The sequence below is a fragment of the Acanthochromis polyacanthus genome, chromosome 14, assembly GCF_021347895.1.
Source record: "Acanthochromis polyacanthus isolate Apoly-LR-REF ecotype Palm Island chromosome 14, KAUST_Apoly_ChrSc, whole genome shotgun sequence".
Taxonomy (NCBI): Eukaryota; Metazoa; Chordata; class Actinopteri; family Pomacentridae; genus Acanthochromis; species Acanthochromis polyacanthus.
The window spans coordinates 38,206,413-38,227,530 of record NC_067126.1 but is presented as its reverse complement, the minus strand read 5'-3'; the positions used below and the strand labels follow the sequence as shown (position 1 = coordinate 38,227,530).

Genomic DNA, 21,118 nt, shown 5'->3' with positions numbered 1-21,118 from the left:
GTCCACTCTTTCCCTGTCACTGGTCTTGAGAGGCGGGGGGAAAAAAAAAAAGAAAAAAGAGAAATCATTGATCACACATTAGTCACACTACACCTGCCCACGCATATCTCCACCAGCCACTTCCCTCGTTTCGCTCTTTCATCGGCCTCACAGACCGGCTGAACAAAAAAAAAACCCCGAAACCACAGGGGGCTGGAGGGACAGCTTCAGGTCCGCTTTACTGCCTCTCCCCAGCTTTACCCCGGCAACAGGAAGGATCCCCTACCTCATTTCCTCTGCCCCCCTCCCTGACGGCTCTCGGGAAATCCCCTAAAGTCAGTCTGCTCAACAAGAAAGTGAAACGTGAGCCAAAGATAGATTTCCGTTACCCTAGCTGAACTCGGTTTGCACGGCTGGCGGTTCGCTCTCACCGTTCAGCAGCTTCTCGCAGGCCCACTTCCTGTTGATCTGCGCCGCCGCTCTGTCCTCGGGCTCGCTCAGCCTGACTTTGCGGCCGTCGCGCGCGCCCTGGGCCGGGTTCGCCAGGCGAGGCTGAGGCCACAGACGCTCCTGCTTGATCTGCGTCCCGTCGGGCGAGGTGGCACCTGCAGCCGGCTTGCTGAGTCGCAGTCCCTTGAGCTCGATGCAGACTTTGAGCTTCCGCACCTCGTCGTCCTCGTCCTCGTCGTGACTGGCCTCATCTGCAGGCGACACACAGCTCGTAATGCGTTTTTACATCCAGCTACATTTCCACTGAAGGCTCGAATGGAAATTATTTTATGTTATTTAAATGTAAACTTCACTTTAAAGATTACAAAAACATCTAATTTCTCATACAGTTTTGTAAAAGTTGTTAAAAACCCACAGGAGCAGGGGTGTCAAACATGAGGCCCGCGGACCAAAAGCGGTCCTCCAGAGGGTCCAATCCGGCCCTCAAAGTGTAAAAATTACAGAGAAGACATTAACTGCAGATTGTACATTTTAAATAATTTCTACAGCATGACAAGTTGTTTTGATCATAAAGTAAAATACTAGATTGTTCAATTCTCATTTTGTACTCCATTTTTGCAATATTTTGTCTTGTTTATTGTCTTACTATTGTCTGTCATTTGCCTCTCGTTTTTGTCGTTCTGTGTGTTTTGTCTTGTTTCTACGATTTTCTGTTTTGATTGATTTGTTGCTTTTTGCCTCGTTTGTCGTTTTGTGTCTTTTTGTCTCATTTGTCCACTTTTTTGGTTGCTTTACGCTCATTTTTGTAATATTTTGTCCTGTTTTTTGCCTTTTTTCATCTGACTTTCGTCGTTCGCCTCATGTTTTTATTGTTTTGTGTTTCCTTTTTGTCTCGTTTGTGTTTTTTGTCTTGTTTCTTTGAATTTGTGTTTTGCTTTATTTGTGTTTTTTGTGTCATTTGCGGAATTATTTGTCAATTTTTTTCGTTTGTTTATTTTTTTGCCGCTTCATAACTTTTTTGTCTTTTTGTTTTGTGTTGTTTATTCCATTTTTGTCATTTTGTTTCTTACTTTTGTTGCTTTCTGTCTCATTTTTGTAATAATACATTTTGTTTATTGTCTGATTTTTGTCATTTGCTTCACGCTTGTTGTTTTGTGTTTCCGTTTTGTCTGTTTTTTGTCTTGTTTCTACGATTTTCTGTTTTGATTTATTTGTTGTTTTATGCCTCGTTTTTGTCGTTTTGTGTCTTTTGTCTCGCTTGTGTCATTTGTCCATTTTTTGGCTGCTTTATGCTAATTTTTGTAATATTTTGTCTTGTTTTTTTGCCTTTTTTGTCTGACTTTTGTCATTTATATCACATATTTGTTTTTTGTTTCCTTTTTGTCTTGTTTGTTTTGTCTTCTTGATCGTTTTGTTTCCCCTCTTGTTCTTTTTCTGTCTCGTTTGTATAACTTTGTCTCATTATTTTCATTTGTCCACTTTTTGCCATTTTGTAACCTTTTTGCCTCATTTTTTGGCCTCTTTTTTGTTTTGTTTTGTGTCGTTTATCCCATGTTTTCCATTATGTTTCTTGCTTTTGTTACTTTGTGTCTCATTTTTGCAATATTTTGTCTCGTTTGTGTTGTTTCTTTGTCTCTTTTTAGATCATAAATTAAAATACTAAATCGTTCGCTTCCAGATAGCTGTGACTGAATGTTTTGTGCCTTTGTAGATCGACTATGATCTGTAAGTTTTAATGTGTAAATGATAAACTGAGGCATAATGTCGTTGGAACTGATCCTTTTTCTTTGAAAGAAATTTCAGGTTGTAGGTTATTATGCTGTGATTGTACTGGTCTGACCCACTGGAGAGCAGATCGGGCTGAATGTTGAACCTGAACTAAGATGAGTTTGACACCTCTGCACTAGACGACTGTAGAAATGCATTCTGGTAATGTAAACTGTCACAGCTTTCCTTCAAACAGTCACTGAGTGCACATTCAAAGTAACGGTTTTCGGCGTTTCAAAGACACTCTCACATCTACTGTATGCACAAACATCCAAACCACAGAACACAGAGAACAAAGGTCATTAATCACGACGTTCTTACGGCCGGTAAAACCCCATCTAAGCCGCACGGTTAACACAAACACCTCGGCAAGAGAGGCAGGCAGCAGGATGTAAAACAGACAGATTTGAGGAGTAAAAGGGGAGAGAAGTCAAGAATCGGCTGGAGAAACAAAGCAATAAAGACCGGGGAAGCAGAGGGAGGGTTTCTCTCCCCCCCTGAAACTCACAGGGGACGGGTATTTGACTTGTCTGCCAGTGCCGAGGAGAGCGAGCACGATACCGCATGCCAGAAAAAAAAAAAGGAAACCCAAACAGATGAGGGAAAAAAGAAAGGAGATGAAAAGGGAAGAAAAGAGCAGCTTTGAAGAGGGTGGGTAAGCACAGCGGAGGAACGGCGGAGCTGAAAGAAGAGAGAGAGAATGGCTGTCCCTCTTCCTCGCTTCTCTCCTCGCACTCCGCTCAAAGGCAGGATTAAACACTTCTCAGAGCTGGCTGCCACACAGAGCGAAACATGGGACAGAGAGCGGGAAGGGGGAGGAAGAGCGAGCGCTGTGATGGAGCGGGTTTAAGGTGGAATTGATTGGGAAGGGGGAAGCGACAAAAGGAATAGGAAGACTTTTCTTTTAAAGGAACAAGGGATGAGACGGGGCTCGGCATCACAGAACGAGGGGAGAAGAAGCAGGCGGAATTCTAGAGATGCGTGGAAAGCAGAGGAACAGAGGAAGGAGATGATTTGAGGAATCGTTGGGGGGGTTACGTGAGTGACAAGGCATGCTTCTGAAATCCTCACCCGCAGAGAGCTTGGATCTTTTCTCTGGAAGGGACACCCTGTCTCCTCCTTCCCTCTCAGAGTCCTCCTGCTCCGTCTTCAGGCAGAGTGGGCGTTTCCTGGTGGGTCCAAAGCCGGGACCGAGCATCTCCTCCGGGTAGCCTTTCGACAGAGTCAGAGTGGGTGGCATGCAATGATTTTCATCGGACTCTCTCAACGCCTTCCTGGCTCCGTCCTTCTGCCCTCCTTGGCTGGCACCTCTGGCCCCGTCTTGGGCTCCGTGGGCTGGGGACAGAGGCTCCCTCTGGCCCCCACACCTCTGGAGGACTGGAACTCTGTTGTTAGTGTAGGGCGGCCGGACACCTGAGCAAATCAGAAACGGAAATTATAACCAAATGCACGGTCAAGTCGAGTATTTCCACTGTGTGTTTACATCAATGTGATAGATATGGTGCAGAAACCATACGAATAAACTGAGTTGATGACAAATGTGTATAAAAAAGGTCAGGTCTAGTAGCTCAGGAAGTAGGTGGTCAGTGTGTGAATTTTAAAAAGAGGCTTTAATAAGGATGTTTGAGCTATTCTGCAAACCTCATCCAAATCACAAGATGTACCGAAAACAAAGACTGTGCACGGCGAGAATGTAAGCACGAGCCTGAGAAGACGATCCCACACGTCGCAGTGATGCAGCTCATGACAGGAAGCAAAAATGATTTCACATTTAGGCTTTTTGTGCTAATTTCATTTGACCTCAGTCTGGTTTGGTGTGGTGGAAAAATAAATCTACAAGTGGACTGAAGATCAGCGACGCAAACGATTATTTGAGGTTGGAGTAATTCAGAGAGCTGGATTTTAAAAAACAAGAAAAGGAACGAGGAGGAGGGCAGAGGCAAAATAAACGTACAGATCACAGTTTATCTGCAAAGGCACAAAACATTTAGTCACAGCTATCTGGAACTGAATGTTATAGTATTTTACATTGATCAAAACAACAAAAGTCAGACAAAAAAAGGATAAAAACAACACAAACGAGACAAAATATTACAAAAACGAGACACAAAACAACAAAGGGAAGAAATAAAATGAAAGACATGGGATAAAAAACACGAAACAAAAACAAACAAGTGGCAAAAAAATGAACAAAAAAATTAGACAAAAATACATAAATGACACAAACAAGACAAAAAAACGACAAAGGGGGAGACAAAACAACACAAGCAATACAAAAAGGAAACAAAAAACACAAAAATGAGACAAATAAAAGTCAGATGAAAAATTGACAAAAAACAACAAAAAGACACAAAGTGACATAAAAAGTGGACAAACAGCACAAGTGAGGCAAAAAAGACAAAACAACAAATAAGCGAAATGCAAAATAATAGAAACAAGTCAAAAATCACAAATGAGACAAAAAGGAAACACAAAACAACCAAAAAGTGAGGCGAACAACAGAAGTCAGACAAAAAAACAGCAAAAAACAAGACAAGGTATCACAAAAATGAGACACAAAAGAACTAAAAAAATGGACAAATGACACAAGCGAGACAAAAATGAAACAAAAATTTGAGACAAATGACAAAAGTCAGATGAAAAAAGGCAATAAACAACATAAACAAGACAAAATTTTACAAAAATGAGACACAAAGCAACCAAAAAAGTGGACAAATGACAGAAGCGAGACAAAAAGAAAACAAAAAACGACAAAAAAGGAGAAATAAAAGCCAAATGAAAAAGACAAAAAAACAAAACAAAAAAATCTTACAAAAACGAGACACAAAATGAGAAATAAACAATCTAGTATTTTACTTCATGATCAAAACAACTTGTAATGGTCAAAATCTGCAGTTAATGTCTGGGATTTTTCCACTTTGAGGGCTGGATTGGACCTTGTGGAGGGCCGGTTTTGGCCCGCGGGCCGCATGTTTGACACCCATGGAGTAAAGGAAGATGAAAGGCAGACAGAAAGCAGGGAAACAAGGGGCGGGAGCGAGGCGAGGAGGGGGACTGACGGAGGGAGAATGCCTCTTAAACACCAGCCAGCTTTTATCCTGCTTTAAAGACAGGCAGTAAAACTTTGATGGGGTAAAGACTTTTTAATCTGATGCGAGCCGAGCCAGCGGCCCGACGCTCCGCTGCAGCCGCTCACACTTCCAGCGTGGAGAGGCAAGAAAACATCCTGCGCTGTGCAACGCCGACTCCCCCCCCCCTCCCCCCGCCTCCGTCCTCCCCCATGGCTTGACCGCACCACGCCCTTCTCACACAGAGCGTGACTCTATCCCTCTCTTCCTCCCCTCTCCGACTCCCCCCTCCGTCTCCCTCCATGCCATAATTAGGCTCACACGTCAGCCGAGGCCTCGCTCCAACACACAGCTGGGCTCCCGGCCAACGCAACCACCTACCCCCTCTCTTTCCGTTGCGCTCTCCCATCCGCTCTCACCCACCGACTCTCCCCCCTTCTGCTTTCACTCTCTCCCTCCCTCCCTCACGCGATCTCTGCCCCTCCTCCCCCTCTCCCTCTCCCCCTCCCCTTCCCTTTCCATCGTCTCTCCCTGCGCAGATAAGCACAAAAGGCTTCTTGAAAATAAAACTCCCCTCTCTCGCTGGCTTGTGTAAGAGTGTGTGCACGCATGTGTCTTTTTATAGAGTGACCCGGTCTTGCCTCAGCATTTGCTGCAAGTGCATGTGAGCGAGCGTGCACCTATTGTTTGTGTGTGTCCCGTTTTTTGTTTTTTTGAGTGTTCATTTGCCGAGCATCTGCATGTGCACTGCAAAATCTTACCAGGTCTACGCATCTTAAATATCTCATGAAGTCAAACAATCCTGAAATTATCTTGTTTTGAGTTGAATTTTACAAGAAAATTCAAAATAAGTTTAACCCTCCTGTCGTCCTGCAGGTCAAATTGACTCGTTTTAAAGTTTGAAAATGTGGAAAATATATATATTTTTGCAGTGAAACTTCTGATGTCCACATTTTCAACATTTTTTGGTGGAAAAAAGGAAATGTTAACAATGTTTAAGAACATTCACATAAAAAAATCACTTTTTGATGATTTTTTATGTGAATGTTCTTAAAGAAAATACTAAGTTTTATTGATATATATGGAATCACTTTAGATATTTTTAGGATTTTTTTGGAAAATTTTTACTCATTTTTTGAAAAATATTTACAAGAATTTTCTTGCCAAATTTGGGGGATTTTTTAAGATTAAACTTTTAAGGGAAACTTAAGGAATTATTGATGTTTTCTTCCTGAAGGTTTCACAAATTAAGTCAAACAATCTTGATATTTTCTTGTCTTAATCCTCGTGTTGTACAATATTAGAAGTTTTACTGACATATATGGAATTACTTTAGATATTTTTAGGATTTTTTGAAGATTTTTACTTATTTTTTGAAAGTATTTACAATATTAATTTTTAAATTTTTACTTCTTGCCAAATTTTGGGATTTTTTTTTCTTCTTACAAATAACACTTTCAAAGGAAACTTGTAAGGAATTTTCTTCCTGAAGATTTTGCAAATTTTTATAAACTTGGGGATGTTTTTTTTTTGCTCATTTTTTTTCCAGACAAGGCTACAATACTTTTTGGTGTCTGTAAATGAGGACAACAGGAGGGTTAAAACACCTAAGCTTGACAATCCAGCTTAAAATAAGTTTTCCAAGCTAATTTTAAGATCTCAATATTCTAAATCTTACTTCAAGAAATCGTACCAAGGTATTTTTAACTTGTTCTATCGGCAGATTTTTTCACCTATTTCAAGGTGAAAGTTCCCTGAAATCAAATTTTTTGTTCTTGCTTTGAGAGGGGCATTTTTTCCAGTGTTGTGTGTGTGCGTGCCTCCGTCCTGAGTGTGTGTGGTGCCGGTTTGCTCACCCTCCCTCTGCCTGGTGCTGTGCTGGCAGGGCTCCAGCGCTCGCTCTCTGGGCTGGCCGTCCGCCAGCTCCCGTCCTGCTGCCGCTGCCGGGCCAGACACACACACACCGCCGCCCTCCTTCTCCTTCAGCTCCAGCTCCGAGAACCGCATCATCGCCCGCTGTGCGTACACACACACACACACAGAAACACACACAAAAACGCAGAGAAAACCCATGAAAACCACTCATCATCTGCCCACGCCGCACACACACACACCTCTCTAAGCCTCAATCTGGCCTCAACAGCTACAGAAGCGAAAAAATTGCATCAGGAAAAAAAAAAAAATCACATTGTCTTAAGAATAATAAAAGAAAATGCCAAAGAAATTAAACCCACACGCGCGCACACACACACACACACGTACACGCACACGCAAAAATAAACAAAAAAGGAAGACAGATAAATCACAAGCATGGCATCAAGACACAGGTTAGACTACTGCAGCCACTGTGAGTCCATGCGCTCTGGGGCTTAAGTCCTGGCATCTCCCTTCCTGAAACATAAACATGGCTAGGAAACATATACATCTAAGCCCTGAGGCAGAGAGAGGAGATGAAAAAGAGGAAATAAGGGAGTGGGGGGAAAAACAAGGAGTGTGCAGCGATACAGAGTACAAAGGAGACAGAGCCCATCAGAGGCAGATGTGATAAGAAATGTAAAGAACTGACCTCCCAGTTAGCTGCAGGTTGACTTATATTACTCCCCTCTCGTGATATGACTTCCATCTAAGCAATTAGAATGGGGGGCTCAATATATCTGTCCAGCATTTCATCTTTTTTTAATGAATTTATGTCATGTTTCTCCACATGTTTCTTTACACACAATAGGCAGCCACAATCCCACAAAACAACACAATCAAATTAAAGTGACTCAACAGGTCAATTAATGCTGCACCAAAACTATCAAAGAATTTCTGAACCGCGTCAACGTCAAATTCCACAAAAGCAAATCAAAAGGATATAAAGCATAACTGATAACACGCATTCAGTTTTAACTGTCTGTTTTCTTTTTTTTTTTTTTTGGCCCAAAAAGATCACGGGATTTTTTTTTTACATGTCCAGAAATGCAGCGTTTGATAGCTTTGTGTTGCAGCTGTGCATTGACAAGCATGACAGAGACAAAACCACAGTTTTCTGGGGTGCATTCACAACATAGACAGACATGTGCAACCTATTAACAGATCTGCCTCTGAGCCAGTGGGTAGTATAGCATAAGGTTTCTTTGTGTTTCTGTGCTGAACATTGAGCGTAAAGAACCCCAGAGTTAGCAGCTTAAAATGCTCCATGTGTGCGTGTGAATGATAGCCGTGTGTAGGGGATGCTTCTGCGTGTGTGTGTGTGTGTTTGTAGACGTCATGTGATGTGTGTTAGGAGAGAGCGTCTTTTAGCCAATGGGGTGAGGAGAATTATGACCTTGGACAGCAACCAGGCAGGGCAGCACAGGCCATCAGAGGGAGGCGGGTTGGGGGAAGATAGTGACTGGCGGACGGGGGCATGCAGAAAGCCTTAGAGGAACCCCGAAGAGGGAAGCCGGTGGTTGTTAAGCACACTGCAAGCCCTCCACTGCCCCTAACCTTGGGGTTAAGCATAGCCAAAGGCAGTGTGAACTGTGAGGGTGCCACAGTCATGCTCTGAAGCTACCGTATACGTCTCTACAGCACAGTCAGCACTAACACATGCTTTAGCCCCAAGGCAGTCACACAAGGACGAGCACGTACGGACACACAAACACGCACGCACAGAAATAACCTTTACAATGGCAGCTCGCTAATCAACATACAGAGATGGCAGCCCTGGTTAACCTTTGAACTGCCCACCCCTGGAAGAGGGCCACAACCGACTCACTAAGACAATGATAAACTAAAGGCAGGATCAGACCTATGGCCAGGACAGCAGCATGACAGCGCTGGTGTTGCTCTGTACTGTGTTCTAAATGCAGTATGCCAAATTCATGCAGGGTTTGTTCCACAGGCAGTTATGAATATTGCAGCAAGGGAATAAAGACAGTGGCCCTTGGGGAGTTTATTCCTGTGTGGATGTTAGAATTGAAAGTATGTTTGAAATGTCTGCATATAAAGAAGGCTGGTCATAGTGACCTCTCTCCAGCCCACCACCAACTTCAGTCCAACATATCGTGTAAATATATAGAATTACACACACACACACACACACGTACACCAATGTGGCTGGCCTTACCTGCAGAGCTCTCTGTTCACGGCTCAGCTTGCTGGAGTCAGCGTACAGCTCCGTGGTGACGCATTTAAAGCGGTCACCGACGTAGCCAGAGGAGTTAGCGATCCTTTTGGCCAGACTGGATCTACGAGCGCTTTTAGACGAATTCTGGCAACCCTCTTCTTCTTCTTCATCATCCCCTTCTCCTTGAGACTCTCCTAGGTCAACAATACTGTTTTCCTTTTCAGTCTCTCTCTCGCTCACTTTTTCGCAGTTTGAATCCTTCACAACATCTGCACAGCGCTGAATAAAATGGGGAGCTTGGCTGTCCCTATCGCTTTTGTCCTTACCAGAGCTGCGCTCCCCTGATGTTCGGGCGCAGCGTAATGTGCTCTGGTCTTGGTCTCCAGGGTCTGGGCTGGGGCTCTGCTCCTCAGAGCTCTCCTCTGCTTGGGCAGCCTGCCCTGGAGAAGTCAGGGATGTGCAGGGCGTCACCCCAGGACAACCCGTGTCCTGGAGAACCTTTGTTTTTCCAAAGGAAATTTCTGGCTGTCTGTCAGTGTGGCTGGGCTTCAGGTTGGGGCTCTGTCCAGAGTGGACTGGATAAGGATGGGGAAGATGGTGTTGGTGTTTTGACTCATAGTCAGTCTTTGTCAGATTTTGGTTACTATGACAACATTCGTTTTGGTTAACCTTGGAGCTTGCCTCAGCAGAAGACTGTTTGTGGACTGTTGGGGCAGACTCAATATCTGTGTCTGAGTTTACAAGGTCAATGCAGACAATCTTTTCTATGGATGCTGCTGAGGAAGAGGGGGTTTTGCTTTGACTTCCACCTTGTCCTTGTGCTCCTGCTTCCCTATCAGGCTTCATTTGATTTCCCTCGCCTGTCTCTTTCCCAGTGTTGTGATCTCTGTGACTCCCACATTCATCGACAGCTCCCCGGGATTTCTCCTGTCCTCGGGGCTTCAACATTGCATCTGCCCTGTCTGGCAGCTTGTTGTCAGAGTGCGTCTGCATCAAGGGATGGACCATCTCCTGTGTGTTATAAGTGAGGTACTCCCCTGTGGGACCAGCTGGGAGGTTGTGGTAGGGTAAAGGGGGTTTTGCTGCCAAATGTGTTGGGTAAAGGCTGCTGCTGCCCAGCAGGACTGGGTGAGGGTAGACAGGACCTTTCCCTCCAATTGGCACAGAGTGTAGCGCCATGCCTTCGGGGATCGGGTAGTGTAAGTATCTGTTGGCATAAGCCAAGCTGTGGTTCAGATAATCATTCTGAGGAAGGTAAAGATGGCCAGGAGGGTGACCATTCTCTAAACAAGGCCTCTTGTATGATGACACATCTGGAGTTGTTTCACCTCTCTTAGTGGTCTGGGAGGACTTCTCTGTTCCCTCTCTGTGGTGGCCCACAGCTGGGGGATGATCTGATTGGCTGGGGCTGTGTTTGACCCACTCACCATTAGGTTTGGGAGAAAGAGCCCTGGAGTTGACTAAAGAGGAGCCGGAGTGTTGAGTGGTGGCAACGTTATGGTTTGGCTCTCCTATCCTTGGACAGGAAGAGCTACGTTGTTGAGGGAGCACTCTCTCCAGACTCTTGTTTTTTATGACAGAGGGTGAGGAGCCTTTGGCTTGTGAAAGACCCAGATCTGTGTTGGGCCTTGGAGAGGGGGGCAGGCCTGGTGTGTGCTGTGTGTGAGAAGGAGACGGGCTTGGTACGACCCAGGAGGAGTGTAAAGTGCTGATCATCTCCGGTCTGTCTGAGACCTTTGAAGAAGTGCTGCTAACCACAGAGTGAGGGTGAGAGGAAGGAGAGAGAGACAGGTTTTCCTTTAGGAGCTCTCGGCTTGGAGGAAGTCCGTAACGTGCACCTGATGCCATAGTGTCCATCTTAACTGGGAATCCACCGGAATGTGGTCCAAACTCCAGCATTCTTCCAGACAAATCCAGCGGCTTCTCTGCCGAGTCTTTGGTTGCTTGAGGTTGGTGAGCTGGCCTCTCAAAATTTCCTTTAGAGGGTGACCTGCTGGGTCTCTTCTCAACTCCTCCACTTCTGTGCTCAGGGGCCCCGTCTCTGGGCCGGGCTTTGTGGGGGCTGGGTCGGGCGGAGGAGGGCTGCTCTGACGCCATGCTGCTGACAGAGAAAGGATGAGGAATGGACTGTGTGGAGGAGGATGAGGCAGATATTGAAGAAGAGGAGGAGGTGGACGGCTGTCCTATCCTCGTAACTGGTCTTTGTAAATCCAGTGAATTGTCGAGTAGAGCAGGAGGAGGGGGAGGCTGAGGGAGGCGAGAAGAATCAGTAGGCAGACTATTATTATTCCCACTACTGGCGCCACTAGTGCTAGTACTACTGGTGTTATTGTTGGTGCTTGAGCCCTTCCTAGAAGGAGGTCTGCTTGGTCTGCTGCTCCTGCTCGGGGACCGGTCCCTGTCTATAGCAGCCTGGTGGTGCTGAGGATGAGGGGAAGGTTGGTGAAGCTGCTGTGCAAATGGAGGTGCAACACCAAGTCCCTTATCTTGGCAGTGCACCAGTGATGTGGGGGCCACTGTGACTGGAGGAATCCTCATGGGGGGAGCCACCAGGGGAGAAGAGATGGGAGAGGGAGGATAGGGAGGCATATAGTACAGCCTCTCAGCAGCAGAGGCAGCTGCAGCTGAGGTAACATTGCCCCCCTGGGCTGCACACAGAGGCGGGTAGGGCAGGTGCTGGGGTAGATATGGGTTGGGTTGGCTGAGCAAGGACGCTTTGTACATGCTTAGAGCCGCGTACTTGGACGTGTCCATGAAGGGATACATGCTTGCTTCGTGGTAGGGGCTGAGCCATGGCATGCGCAGGTAGCTGCCACCAGCAGTTGCCAAGCCCAGTTCAGATGCCTTTTCTCCAGGCCCTACTCTGCGTTCCAAGCCGAGACCATCATTTCCAGCTCCAGGAACCAGCACAGGCTTGTGGAGACTTGGATGGGTGCCCTTATACAGGCCCAGATATCCATTTGTGGGCTTACGACTGTCCAGAGGGCCATCAGGCTTGTAGATGAGTTCTGGGAGGCCGTCCCTGTTATAAGTGAGCGGGAGGGCGGGTGTCTCTCGGCTCTTCTCTCCCGGAAGTGCTCTGATCCCTGGGTACACAACGCCACCATGGAGACGAAGACCATCATGTATCAAAGCGCCTCGGTCCAGCCCCATCGCCGCCAGGGGCGTCAGCCTCGCGTCCACCTGCAGCAATGTGAGCAAAATGTGTCTGTTAGCACTGAGAATCCTCAATGACAACTAATGACCAGTAAAACAGACCAAAAAGTCATTCTTCAAACAGCAAAAACAGAGTGTTTTTCCAGATAATAGCGACTTATGGAAAACATGAGGAAAAATTTTTTTTTTTTTTTTTTTTTTTTTTTAAAATCGGTGTTTAGGACGAGCAGAGGGACTTGCCATGTTTTGTGTGATGTGGTTCCCTTGTCTTAGTTCCAGGTTGGTTTGTGCCTCAGCATCGACATCACGAACAGATGTTGCCCTGTGGAGACGAGCAAACAGTTAGCAGTCAGTGCCTTGGCTCTGCCACATGCACACATACAGACACACACCACAGCTTTGTTGCAATCCCAGTGCCAAAAAACATTTTGACGAGGTAAAACTGGCAGCAAACAAAGTCTCTAAAAGAGCGCTGCACATACTTCACAACTGAGACACACAATCACAATAAATAATAAATCTTCTATAAGCTTATATAGAAATAAGGTGTAGTAACGAGACGTGTGAGTGAAGCGACACATAATGGCACCGTCCACTCTAGTATTCACTGGAGATTAAAGCACTGTGTGGGCTCCCGCTCCCCTCCCATCCGTCACCACCCTCCCACTCCCATTACCCCAACCTGCCCACCCCAAGGGCTAGACGTGCACTTCGGGGCTGCGTCTGCTCAGTCACGTTCCTCACACACTGGTTTTTCCTGCGCCCTCTTTGACCTGCTCCTCTCGGCTGCCTCAGCCAGCAGAGCGAGGTAAGATTATGCATCGCGGACCACTTCGGTGGGAGACCATTTACCACCCGCCAACACAGGGCCACAGATCAACAAACACTCGCACCAGAACGCACACACACACAACAGAGAGGAGAAAACCACACGCAGTTTACAATGAACCACAGATTGAGTTTGAAAACATAAAGGGCAGAAATGACGATAAAAAAATAACTATGGAAGAGAAAATGCTTTTTCTTTGAAATTGTTCTTTGAAAATCTTACAGGTAATGACAATAAGCCCACAAACAAAAAGCACCAAGATCCCTTTGTGCGTGAAATGCCTTTTAATCTCTGAATATTTAGTATACATTATAATTTATTTAAAGCTCTGGAGGTTGTTAGTTTATGTTAAGAAAATGTGAAATAAGTTACAAGACAGTATTATCAATTAATCATTACTGCAGCAGTTTATGGAACAAATTCAAACACTGGTTGATGCAGATTTAAAAATGGGGAAAAACAATGAAATTTAACTGTGGTGAGTGAGAGCAAATTTACAGAAAATGTACAATTTGCATTGACTTTAAGCTGTGAGCTCAGTATGTAAGAACAGCGGAAAGAAGCTGCCATTTTGGTATTCAGAAATCTATTTGTTCAAACAGCAAAACAGTGAAATCACTCAACATTTATGGGCCACCACGAGTCAAGTGGGATCTTAACACTAACACGGTCTAATTTTGAGAAGCTTTTTCAAAATCCTCACACAGATGAAACAATGCTGAATGGGGAAATAAAGCTGCACTTGACAGATTTTATTCAAAAGGACGCATTTAAGTTTGAATGATGACTTGATTACTCTTTTGGTTTGGACACTTCTGCAGCAGCCCTGTTAGCACAGCCAGCAACTACAGGAATGAGGTGGGAGACGGTGAGAGAGAAGTGGCTTTAAATAGAAAAAGTGAAGCTTTGCGGTGCTGAGAGCAGCAGAGAAACTCTGCTCCTCGATCATTGCAGAGAAACGCCTCTGCGCCTCGCTGCCGAGCCGCTGGCACGACGCTTTTATTGCCGTGACCCGGGGCACATTAATCAGCCTGCCGTGGGCCCCTCGACACGGCTTCTCCCTGCCCCATCCCCCCACAGCTTCCCCGCGGCCCGTTTTGCTTCAGCGACGGAACTGAAAAGCTGTGCGTAAAAGCGCAACAGCGGTCGAACGTGTGCACAGCCACGTGTGCGCGTTTCACCAGCTCACGCAGACGGCGTTGAGAAATCACATCACTCCCGGTTCCTGCATTTCCTGGAGCGTCACACACCATTTCTCCGTCTCTCTCTCTCTCTCTCTCTCTCTCTCACACACACACACACACACGCGCAGCGGCTCCTCCTGCACTGAAAAGTCTGCGTTCAATGAGACCGAACACGACAGCGAAGGATTAATCCTCCTTCAGAAGCAGATATGCACGACTTTATGGGACGTTTCTGCGCAGCATAAACACGAACTCGACTTGCCAACGGTGAAATATTTGTCTCTGGAATAAATTTAGCTCAACTCCCCAGAAAGAAAACAAAAACACAGCTGGGAAACGACTTAGAAAGGAAATTATCTGCTCCGGTTCAAGTCAGCAACAACAAAAGTGTGGTCTTCTGACTATTACTTCCCCCACAGTAGGTGTTTGTACAGCGGCACCTGTCTTTTCCATGAAATTTATAGCAGTCCAGATAAGATATGAGGCTCCAGCGGGGCCGAATGGCACGGAGCTGCTGGGAATAAAACTGCACCCAAATAAGCGAGAGAAAGTTTCACTCATCTTGATTCCAGCACACTGAGGTGGTATTATGTTAATTTAAAAAAACAGAGGAAAATAGGTGCAATAATGCTTTTATGCTATTGCTGCATGTCAATAAGAGATTCCATTTAGGCCCAAAGGATATCAAATGTCTGGGTGAAGACAAGTGGTGTCTGAGAATTTTCTGGGAATAAACCTAACGTAATATCGCGCTATGAGTGGAAGGAGAGAGAGAGAGAGAGAGAGAGAGAGAGAGAGAGAGAGAGAGAGAGAGAGAGAGAGCGTGACGGGAGATAGGAAAGGAGGAAAGAGGCGCTGTGTTGACGCCCATCCCCGCTGCTAAGAATAGTTTGCGCAACAAACAACTCCCGACGGCCGTCCAATCCATCACACTGGTCGGCAGCAGCAGGCAGGGGGGAGGAGGGGAGAGAGAGAGAGCAGTGGCCGGGGTGCTGCGTTTATAAAGCAGACCGCTGGAGCGCAGCCCCGATTCGCACCATTAAACAGAAAACCACCGGGTGTTTTTCAGACGGAACCTGGCTCAGCCCTGCAGCCTGTTTCTGCATTGTCTCCGCGCAGGAGGAGTAAACAAGGACAGAAAGATAGACTGATAAAAAAGAAGGAAGAGAGAAGAAAGGGAGAAAAAAACAAACTCGCTTCTCCCTCTCTCCTCTCCTTTGTTTCCTGTTTCTGGATGACAGCGACTTGAACTCTTCGTGACCCGTCGCTATACGCACCAGAACAAACACCGGCGCCGCTCATCGCTTCCTCCGGGGCTGAGGCCTCTCTGTTCCCTCGCGCAGCGCGTAGCGGTTGCGTGCATACCAATGGGCCGATATGTAGGTTATATCTCTGTACGTGCTGCTGCCAGTGGAGCTGGCACCATTTAGCAGCTTCGTATCTTTTTCCACAAGTTGATAAATGACCAACTGGGAGCGCGGGCGCACACTAAAAGACACTCAGGACGTGGATTATGCGCAGAAACCGTCCTATCTGTGTGGTTTAGTCCCGTTTTCACAAGTAGAATCACGGCAAAGCGGGAATGTGGGTCTCGCTGCATGACGGGAGTGCATGGGCGCCCTCTCGCTCTTTGTCCCTGGAGCTTTGCCAAGCTCTCTGAAGCGCAGAGCTCCGATCAGCTCTAAAAAAAAAATGCAGTATGACGCAGGATAATCTCCGCAGCGACGGGGGTGGGGTGGGGATAAACACGGATTAAATGCGGGCGCGCACACAGACACACACAGGCACACACATCCTCACACAAACCACATCACTGCACACGGACGCTGTGTGTGTTTGTGTGCGCTCCAAATGAAAGGATTTTTTTTGCGCACGCAGCCGGTGAACAAAACAGAAATCAGCGGGAGCAAATCTGAGAAAACACACGAGGAGCGCGCAGCAGAGCAAACTACAGCCCGGCTACAAACTATGCAGCGCCTCAGGCAGCATGAACGCCCGGCATCATAATGAGAGGAGGAAAAAAAAAGGGCGAGACGGACGAGCCCAATTTTAATTGTTATTGATTATCAGGCCAAGGCGTGTCAAATGGTCCAATTGATCATGTCAGCGATGGCTCAGCGCAGTCTTATGGAAAGCTGACATGCTGTTTCTGGTAGCAGCTCAGCAGAGAGGGCAGAGATGGGGGGAGATAAACGCTGGAGAGACACAGGAAGAGGGAGAAATAGCGAGAGAGAAACCGAGAGAGAAAGCTGCGCTGCTGGAGCTGGAAGGAGATGGCGGCGTCTCTTCAGCTGTCACATTATTAGCGACCGACTTGTAAACAAGGGGCCCCTGCGTCCTCCCGGGCCGCTGCACAGCCGCATGCAAGTCGGTGCACGGTTCAATTCCCCCCCTCGGCAGCACGGCCGTCAACAACGGCGACATTGTGAGCCCCCCCACCCCCAGCAGCAGCCCACCCCAGCCCCCAGCCCGTGCTGTCACTAGGGCCCGGGCGGCGGCTGCTGAACTGGCTCTATTCATCCCTGGCCAAATGAGGACTAAATGGCCCTTTATGCCACCAAAGGACCCGATTGTAATAGAGATGCGCATGCACGAGTCGTTCACCGGAGCTTTCTTGACGTTTCTGGAATAAAAAAAAGGGCAAAAAAGTGCTGGCTCTGCTTTTGTGTGATGAAAAACACATGATCCACTTTCATATGACCCCAAATAACAACAATACGCTCTTTTTGGAGCACTTTTCAACACTCAAGTTGGAAACTGCTTCCCAGAGGCGGAACAGGAGCACAGAATACCGTCTCATATTTCCACTAACATGTAGTTCAGGTGTTTATTTGCGAGGATTCCCAACTGGAGGTCAGAAACTTTGCAGCCAACTCGCGCTGAGCGATGTGCCATCCAGACAGCGGATGTGTGCTTAGAAGGGCTATTGGTGTAATAAACTCCTATCGCTGCTGCCCCACCGCCCTGCCAAGAGTCTGAGGGATTTCGTCAGCGATGCCCGAGGCACCGATGTCTAAAAACAAACGAGGAGGCTTGATCAAGACTGAGCCTGCAGAGGCGCGGAGGAGGGAGGAAGGTGTGTCATCATTGCTCTGCTGCCAAATCAATCTTCCTATAGGCCAGAGTCAGGTCAGTAAACTCCACGCAATCGGAGCGAGGATTTAATTGCGCGTTCACACCGTGTTAACTCACTGGATATGTCGTTTAGCAGCAAATACGGTTCCTCTACGGAGACACGGCTATCGAGAAAAAAAAACGAACAAACTTAAACCGTGAGTAATCGGCTGCAGGAGCATCGGTTTTAATATGCCAGACAGCTGCTGAGAGAAGAGAATAATGTGATGTGGCTCCGTCCTGACCGTCTCCGCGCGGGTGAAACAGTACCGGGGGGCCGAAACATCTCTGTGGGGAAGTGACCCGTGCGCTCCAGACCTCGTCGAAACAAAAAGCTTAGTGGAGCGCTGAGAGAGAAAAGAGAGGGAGAGACGGGTGGAGAGAGGAGGGAGGGAAGGAGGGGAGAGGGGGGCTCTCCCGTTTCATCGCAAGGTCCCGGGAGGCCAGCACGGAGCATAGCTTCAATCAAACCGTGACGTCTCCTCCGGGAGCTGCGCAGCGCCTGGAAAACCGATCTCTCCTCGGCTCTCTGCCGTGCCTCCGCTTTTGTTCACACGCATCTCGCCTCAGCAGCAGCGAGCGCAGCGCCGGCAGCGACGAGACTGTTGTTTTATATCCAGGCGTGAGTGAGACAAAAAGAGGGAGAGAGGAAAAAAAAACCAAGCGCGACAACAATGAGGCAGCCCTGTGCCTTCTGTCTGGATATAAAACAGAACACGGGGGTAGCTTTTGACGAATATTCCTCCTTGACTACTTCCCCCGAACACATTAGGTTTGATCGGTAAAAGTGACTGCATCGACATGCTCTCCGTGCAGAATATTCCCCGCGTGGTCCCCCTATTGATTCCAGATTAGAAAAGCGGACAAACTGGAGGTTAATGGGTTTAAAATGGAGGCGGCGTGGTTTGTCCCCTCCGCGGATCCTCCAGGCGCCCCACGCAGCCCCACGCTGACATCACTCAGCATGACAATGAGCCCCAGCAGGCCCCGGCGCTGCCTCCAGGTGAACTTTTGCATCCCTAAAACTGTGAATTTCTCCACATTCTGCTCCAAAACAACGTGGCCTCTCGGATGCCTTTAATGCGTAAAACATCCATTCGCACCTCGGATGATTAAAACCTCAAACTGTTCATGTGAACCCCCACTCAGGGAGGTGAGGCTGACAGAGGTGAAAGTGATTAGCCCAAAACAGTTTTTTTTCTAATTAGAGATTATTTCTAATGAATAAAATTAGCACCAAATGAAATCCTATTTTCCTTGAGGGGGCCCCAGTTGACGCGCATTTTGGCTAAGTAATGGGCAATAAAACGCTGTTTGCGGAAGAAGTGTGAAGTCCTGTCAGGGAAGGAGAGAAAAATCAGTACGGCAAATCTATGGTGAGCAGCCCTCCCCCATCTGTGTTCCAACACCTGGAAAACAGATCAGTCCCACACTGGCTTCACAGCGCGCAGCGGAAAAATGATGCGCAAAACAGTCCGACGGGCTGCACTATAAATAAACCCGGCCCACACAAAATGTGAAGTATTTGTTTTAGGCTTCCATAACATGCCACTCGGGGAACAGCCTCCATTACTGAGAGATCAGACTTAGCAGTCGTTAAAGTTTGCGGCTTATTGAGGGGGGAAAGGCAGACAGGGTGATACTGGAAGGCCGGATTATTCCAACACAGCTGCGTAATGGATGAAATGCACTTTTATTTTTTTAGACGAGGATTCCTCAAGCAACCAACACCGCCAGTAAAACCTCATTATTTCCACCACAAAGTCAAAAAGTGGGCAATTTTAGCCTAATTTATTTATTCCGTTTGGTAAATAATCACAGGTTCTTACGGATGGCTGCTCCTAATCCTCACATGTGCGTCCAGATTTCCTCATCTCCGAGTGTTTATCCCTTCCTCACGTCCTTCACCTTGCCGTACCAATTAAGACCGACGTTTAATTTAAACAACTAAGCTTTTATTCTCCATCAAAGCCCACTGAAGTAGCCTCCAACCCCCACCAGCTAATCCCCTGCTCCGTTCCTTCCAAAGGTCCCAACACGAGGTTCTGCTCCCTCCCCTCTCTCTCTCGTTACTCCCGCAATCAGCCTTTGCGCACTGAGCCGAGCAGACGTTTGCGTTCTGAGCGATTCCTTCCCGGATCTCCCGCACGGATTGGCTGCCGAGGCTGAAGTGCTCTTTTAGTAGCTGCTTCCCTCACTAAGCTCGTCAATGAGCTGGAGCCAGCCAATATGAGGCACATCGATCGTCCTAAGAGAGCGTCCCCTAATTAGTGCCTGTGTGGCTCCAGGACAGGCAGCAGGCGGAGGCTGCGCGGGGAGGGGGGGGACTCCTCCGATGCGAGGCCGTTCTGCTGCGGTCTAGACGAAGCCCTCTCAAGGAAGAAAAAGAAAAAAAAAACAAAAACAGATCTCGGTTAAATGCCGCTTTGCTGCTCGTGAATCTGTGTTGCCCGCAAAGGAGCTCTAAAGAATTGTTAGGTAAGACGATTCCGCCTGGAACGCATCCAACTCGCCTCGCAGCACTTATTTCAATTAAACAGCAACTTTATAAGACGAGCTTCATCCCGACTGCTGTCGCCCACAATAGTGCGCAGATTAGATGACTGAAAAGTGAGTAAAATAAATGTTTTAAAGTAGGCAGAGTAGAAAATTGTACATTGGATTAAAAGCGAAGTGAACCACAGCTCTCCCAATGATTAAAAAATATGGTGACAGTAAAACGTGACAGCTTATAAAGTCTTTGGAATATTATTAAAGAGCCTGGTGCGAACACTTTCCCTACAAAAGAGCAGCGCGTATCGGAGCTCCGTGGAGAGAGAGGGAGGGAGGGGAGGGGGGTCCTAACTGGCGCTACATCGATCCTCCGTGCGCAAAGAATATTCCCCTGCAATGCAAAAGACGATCGCGCAGCAAGACTGCGTGCAAGAGTGGAAGACAACACAGGGTAGCGCAAAGTCATATCCGAAAACACCTGCAAGACACGGTGTGTGTGTGTGTGTGTGTGTGTGTGTGTGTGTGTGTGTGTGTGGAGAAGAGTGAGAAAGAGCGATGGCACAAAGCCAAAGCGGTTTCCATCAAGTCGACAGGAAGGTGAGCGGTGCAGTCCCGCGTCCCGTCTCCTCCCCAACCCCCCCACACCTTTCCTCCAGCGCTACCTTTCGGACTGATGAGACGACTGATCAACGTCCACTCTGTCCAAACAAAGCAGCCCCACGCACGCCTCCCCCACGAACACACACTCAGCTGTCACGCACACCGCGGGGATGCCCTCCAACTGAACTGAACTGTGGATAAACGGAGCAGCACCGCTCCGCTTCCCTTTGGCAGGGCGAGGCTGGATTCCGTAACCTTGTTTAGCGCAGAAGCTCCGTGTGCGCGCACGCACACGCGTACATACACACTCCCACCCTTCGCCCCACAGGCACTCACACTCTCCCGTCACACAACAGGGTGCGAAAAGCCTGAATATTCACCTTCG

The 21,118-nt window shown here is 47.4% G+C and overlaps 1 protein-coding gene across 5 annotated transcripts in view; it reads right to left on the bottom strand.

Moving 5' to 3' along the window:
- bcor (BCL6 corepressor) overlaps positions 1-21,118 on the bottom strand; it is a 114,151-nt gene that overhangs the window by 20,377 nt on the left and 72,656 nt on the right. For 2 of the 5 annotated variants that reach the window (XM_051959156.1, XM_051959154.1), the window contains exons 2-7: positions 12,754-12,835; positions 9,358-12,540; positions 7,831-7,887; positions 7,121-7,280; positions 3,268-3,609; positions 411-680 (exon numbers count right to left, since the gene is read on the bottom strand). In XM_051959156.1, the coding sequence (XP_051815116.1) occupies positions 411-680; positions 3,268-3,609; positions 7,121-7,280; positions 7,831-7,887; positions 9,358-12,540; positions 12,754-12,756 (4,015 nt within the window). In that variant the 5' untranslated portion in view covers positions 12,757-12,835. Of the gene's footprint in view, positions 1-410; positions 681-3,267; positions 3,610-7,120; positions 7,281-7,830; positions 7,888-9,357; positions 12,541-12,753; positions 12,836-13,203; positions 13,694-17,338; positions 18,162-21,118 lie in introns of those variants that run through there. The other 3 variants (XM_051959152.1, XM_051959155.1, XM_051959153.1) reach the window with 3 other exon arrangements.